General features: G+C 27.9%; 1 protein-coding gene across 1 annotated transcript; it reads left to right on the top strand.

Annotated features, from left to right (window-relative positions):
* The first annotated feature begins 901 nt into the window (after positions 1–901).
* Positions 902–2,327, top strand: LOC137809642 (uncharacterized). Its single transcript, XM_068610741.1, has 5 exons — positions 902–1,342; positions 1,415–1,582; positions 1,659–1,763; positions 1,847–1,922; positions 1,998–2,327. Exons 1-5 carry the CDS (start codon positions 1,272–1,274, stop codon positions 2,127–2,129), a joined length of 552 nt encoding a protein of 183 aa, XP_068466842.1. The 5' UTR covers positions 902–1,271; the 3' UTR covers positions 2,130–2,327.
* The last annotated feature ends 3,367 nt before the right edge of the window (positions 2,328–5,694 follow it).

Raw genomic sequence — 5,694 nt, 5'->3', positions numbered from 1 at the left:
TTGGTATCTTCCGATAATTCCAAGGCTTAAGCGTTTGTTTGCAAATGCAGATGACGCTAAAAACCTTAGGTGGCATGCAGATAATAGAAAATGTGATGGATTACTTCGTCATCCTGCTGATTCTTTGCAGTGGAAGAATATTGATAAAGAATTTCCTGAATTTGGAAAAGAATCAAGAAACTTAAGACTTGGATTGGCAACTGATGGAATGAATCCCTTTGGAAATTTAAGTAGTAATCATAGTTCATGGCCCGTTTTGTTAGTGATTTACAACTTACCTCCTGCGTTGTGTATGAAGCGCAAATACATGATGTTATCTATGATGATCTCTGGTCCAAAACAACCTGGAAATGACATAGATGTTTATCTTAATCCATTGATTGAAGATTTGAAATTATTGTGGAATGAAGGGGTTGATGTGTTTGACGCGTTTAAAAATGAATCTTTCCGATTGCATGCGATGTTGTTTTGTACTATCAATGACTTCCCTGCATATGGGAACTTGTCAGGTTATAGTGTGAAAGGCCATAGAGCATGTCCAATATGTCAAGACAAGACATCTTATGAGCAGTTGAAACATGGAAGAAAAACCGTGTATCTTGGGCATCGTAGATTTCTAAAGAAATATCATCCGTATCGTCGATTGAAAAAAGCTTTTAACGGATACCAAGAACATGACATTTTTCCCACTCCCTTAAGTGGTGTTGAAATTTATGAAAAAATCAAAAATGTTAATGTGACTTTTGGAAAAATGAAGAAGAAGCAAACGGTGAGTGAAATATGGAAGAAGAGATCAATCTTTTTTGATCTTCCGTATTGGTGTAAGTTGGATGTTAGACACTGTCTAGATGTAATGCACGTAGAGAAGAATGTGTGTGACAGTCTAATAGGTCACGGTGGAGAAGGTCCTTTATGGTGATCTTGCAGTTCCTGTGCCGACATCAGAGGTGACAATTGTGGCAGAGGCATTACATACTTTCGTTGCCTGGCCTAGACATCTCGTCAGACCTATAGACTCTATGGTATATATTTGCACTAATACTAATACAATTATGATATATTACATTCTAACTAATTTAAGTATTTTTTGTTTTGATGAGTAGCAGGAACCTAAGACAAATTTGCCTCTGGGAAAGAAGAAAATAGTCTCCATTGATGATCCTCTGGCGGCATTGGTGGAAGTTGCTACAGCTTTAGATACAACCGTCTTAGAGGTTCCATGGGATGCCAATGTTTTTGGAAGGCATAGTAATCTACCGTTGTACGTTCACATGTCTGATTTGTTGGACCTTGCATCCGGAGATCAAGAGATTAACATAACAGTTCTGCAATTATGGATGATGTAAGTTCAAATTTTAAATTCTTTATACTTTTGATTTATTAAATATACTAGTACTAACTTATTGAAATTTAGGTATCTTTCTGGATTATGCTTTGATGAGGGGAAACATAATATATATGGGTTTTTAGACCCTCAAATCACTCAATCAATTGGAAACAAGAAGTCGGAAACACAAACATACATCACCACTGCCTTAAAGAATGGTGGAAAACACATTTATTTTGCTCCGTACATCCATGAGTAAGTTCTTATTTATTAAATAAGTTTTAATAAATTATTGAAATAAGAGAAACTAATTAACTGATTTGTTATACAGGCGTCATTGGCAACTATTGATCATATCTGTTCAAGATCATACCGCTGCATGGTTTTGCTCCTTGCATAAAAAACCTCCTGCCTATTTTAAAAACATTATAGATAGGTACGACAGTTTCATTTAACATTTATTATTACTTATATATTATATAATGTTATGTATTCTAACATGAAATCTTATTATTTTAGTGCTTACTCTGGATATAATATGTTGTGTGGGAGGAGAACTTCAAACGCACAAAAACTCACTTGGATGTACCTTAAGGTATTTAAAGTATATTTGTTCACTTAATTTAATGTGTTTCACTCATTCATTTAATACATTTATTTTCACATGCAGTCCAACAGGCAACCTCAAAATTATGAGTGCGGTTATTATGTTATGCAGTGGATGTTGACTATTTTGCAAGCTGAAATTATGAAAGGTTGGGATAAGGTAATACCTCAATACAATAAACACTTTAAAATTTGAGATTTATTAATCATGCACTAATTCAAAATATTTCAAATGTCACAGTTGTTCAACGACCAACACCCGCTAAATTTAGAAGCATTGGAGTATGTGAGAACAACATGGTCAAAGTATTTTGTAACCATGTATAACACTCTAGTATAGATAAATCATTACAATGACAAATTTTTTCATATATTACCAAACTTTTTTGTATTATGTTATAATTTGTTGTATGTAATTTTTATATTTAAATTATGATTTGAAATGTTTTTATTTTCTGGAATTGAAAACTTTATGCAGGTTATTTGAGATTTTTTAAAAAATAAAATTTTTTATTTTTTTTTAAACAGTACATATAACGACGGTTCCACTTGGAACCGTCTTTAAAAGGGACACTTATAACGACGGTTCCTAGAGGAACCGTCTTTGAAAGTCACGTAATTTTTTTTTTGAAAAAATAGAAACCACTTTTAACTACGGTTTTCACAACCGTCGTTATAAGTCCATACCTTTTAACGACGGTTCCCAGAACCGTCGTTAAAAATCATATCTTTTAACGACGCCTGTAATAACGACGGTTCTGGAACCGTCTTTAAATGTCGATTTTAACCGTCGTTAATTTACCTTTTTGTACTAGTGATTGAGACAATAAGCCGACACTAACCTCATATAACATCTCTCTTTTGATCTTTGTGTCGCTCTTTTGAGGATTTTACCATCATTAATTTTTGTACTGATAAAATTATAATCTGAATGTAAGAAAAAAAAATGATGGTATCATCATAAAAATTATGATAAAAAGCTCTATTTTTATCACTCCTTTTACTAAATTTTTACTGAATGATGAGACCCTTAAACAATATTTTTTATATTTTTTATTTGACCTTATTTTTTTTTTCTCTTTTAAAATATTATTTTTTATCATTAAATTATTTTTTCATCGGTTCAATATATTTTTGTCTGTGTTGAACTTTACTTTTATTCCTTAAACAAATATTGACTAATGGTCAAAATTTACCATTAAGTAATTATGTAACAATTAGGTTTTTCATTACATGTGATTCTAAATCATCACATTCACATGTACATTGTTTTGGTAAATGATATTTTTATTCTATAATTTTTTCACAAGATTTACTTTATTCCCTCAAAACTCTTTAATTCGTCTTAGTTCTTCATTTTTTAGAAAAAATCAATTTATCCTATCACTAACTTTTTTTAACAAAAAATATCCTTTACATAAAATATTATTATTAGGCTTAACGTAATTATTATAAGGTAGAATGCTAGTTCAAGACATTTTAGCAATTTTAAGGTTCATAATTCTTTTATTTAAAAAAAACATTTTTGGGTGATTCCAAAATCTTAAACTAAAGTGTTTTAATTTTACTTTCTAACAAAACAAATCTTAACTTGTTTGGTGGAGTAGAACATATTTTTCATTAACTTATATACTGATCCAAAGTTTAAGTTAACAAAACTTATACTGAAAGATTTATGAATTTTTGTTCTAAAATTTTTATAAATTTTTTGAGAAAAAAAATCCCTTTTGGAATATTTTCCCAAATAAAATTGGATAGAATAGTATCCAAACTTCTAAATAAGTAGTCCACAAACACAAAAGAAGTGATCATTGACATAGAAAAGAAATACATGTAAATAAGAATAGAAAAATAGTACCTTAACCATGTACAAATGATACATAAAAAGAATATTTGTAAAAAAGAGAAAACAAAAGTCTCATAGTGATGATTTTAGTAAAAAGAAAGTCTTAAAATGAAGAGTGGAACTAAAGTTGTACAGTTTATGTATAATTTTTTTTATAAACAATTAGATATAAATATTTTGAGCATAATAGTATGATAAAAAAAATTGACATTTGCTTCCTCTATATGTCTATAGAAATAATAACTAAAGAGAAAATAATTACAATAAAATAAAATTAAAGGTGTTACATCATAAGTTTATTATTCAATGTCCTGAATCTAATTTCTTCAAACATTTTCAACTGGTATTTTTAACCTTTACAAGTCTAGAATAAGTCTCACAAAGCTTAACCAAAAACCAATAGACTTTGGGAGGATGAAACAAAAAAAAAAGATATATAATTATACCCGCTTACAAAATTTTGAAATATATATGAAGAAAATAGTGAATTTTGTTATTTGATATGAAAAATTTATTGATAATTGTATTTTTTTTATGATGGAAAAACGACAGTCAAGATTACGTTGGTAATATAATTGTCAATAAATTTATATAAAAAATAACAAAATTCATCAATAATTATTATTGACGGATAGATATGTTGATAAATATCATTAATAATAATATTATTATTTTTATTTAATATTTATATTTATTTATTATTTTTATTAATATTTTGTTGCAGCATATATTTATATTATTCTTAAAAAAAAATTTAATAAAGTTATTTAGTAGAGATTAATATAACCTTGAGTTGATTTAATTAACAGAGTTTTTTTAAACCTTCGTTAAGTTTCAAAGGTTTTTTTAAAACTTCACCAAAATAACGGAGATTTTTTCAACCTTTATTAAATTTTAAAGGTTTATTTTAAAATCTCAGCAAACTAACGAATATTTTTTTCACCTTCGTTAAATTTCAAAGGTTTATTTTAAAATCTCAGCAAAATACCAGAGGGTTTTTTAACCTTTGTTAAATTCCAAAGGTTTATTTTAAAACCTCAGCAAAATAACGAATGTTTTTTAACCTTTCTTAAATTCCAAAGATTTATGGTAGAACCTCAATAAAACACTCTAAATTTTTCAAACTTCAACAAATAAATATAATTAAATCTATTTATAAATAAATAATTAAAAATTATATATTTTTAATATATTTTATAACTAAATTCTCTAAATTTTTTAAAGTGCAATTTTACATTACAAATAAGTTTTCTAAAGTTTCAAATATTTATTTTAAAAACTCAGCAAATAAGCTTGGATAATAAGTATTTCAACGACTAATCTTGGATAATAAGTATTTTAACAGTATTTGCATATTTCTTATGATTGATGGTAGTTAGTTTATATAATTTTTAGTTTTTTTTTACCAGCTCATACTTCAAAAAACCTGACTTATTTTGTTTTAGATTTTGGTGTACGTAGTGCAATTTTAGTTTTAGTTATAATTGTTAATATTTAATTCTCATAATTTTGAAATATTTTAAATTAAGACTTTGATTTTAAAATACATATAATAATTAATTCACTGTGAAAGTGAGAAGTAATAAAGTTAATTTTCCCTCGCAATATGTTCTTGTAATCTTTATTCAAAAACACACATGACTTTCAAACTCACATATGATAAATAATGCAATTATTTAGGATATATAAAACAGTGATAAACACCAATTGTTGTCGAGTTACGTAATAGTGGCTTGTGACTCAAGTTGGGACAGTAAGGTGATGGAAGAAGTAATATTGAAGTAAGAAGAATATAGTGCCTTATTTAGTGTTTCTTCTCCTTAAATATAATAGACATAAGTGTGACTGAATTGTGATTCCTTGTTAGGACTGTCGTCGATGACCATTGAACCTGTGCTGGAGAGCAATGTGTCTA

Source organism: Phaseolus vulgaris, chromosome 2 (assembly GCF_000499845.2).
Source record: "Phaseolus vulgaris cultivar G19833 chromosome 2, P. vulgaris v2.0, whole genome shotgun sequence".
Taxonomy (NCBI): domain Eukaryota; kingdom Viridiplantae; phylum Streptophyta; class Magnoliopsida; order Fabales; family Fabaceae; genus Phaseolus; species Phaseolus vulgaris.
Note: the sequence above shows the minus strand (reverse complement) of the source record. Positions and strands in the feature narration are given on the sequence as shown.

Coding starts and splice junctions, on each gene's coding strand:
- LOC137809642 (XM_068610741.1), top strand. CDS start 1,272: ATGTCTGATTTGTTGGACCTTGCATCCGGAGATCAAGAGATTAACATA. Junction 1,343..1,414: donor GTTCTGCAATTATGGATGAT/GTAAGTTCAAAT, acceptor ATTGAAATTTAG/GTATCTTTCTGGATTATGCT. Junction 1,583..1,658: donor TTTGCTCCGTACATCCATGA/GTAAGTTCTTAT, acceptor TTTGTTATACAG/GCGTCATTGGCAACTATTGA.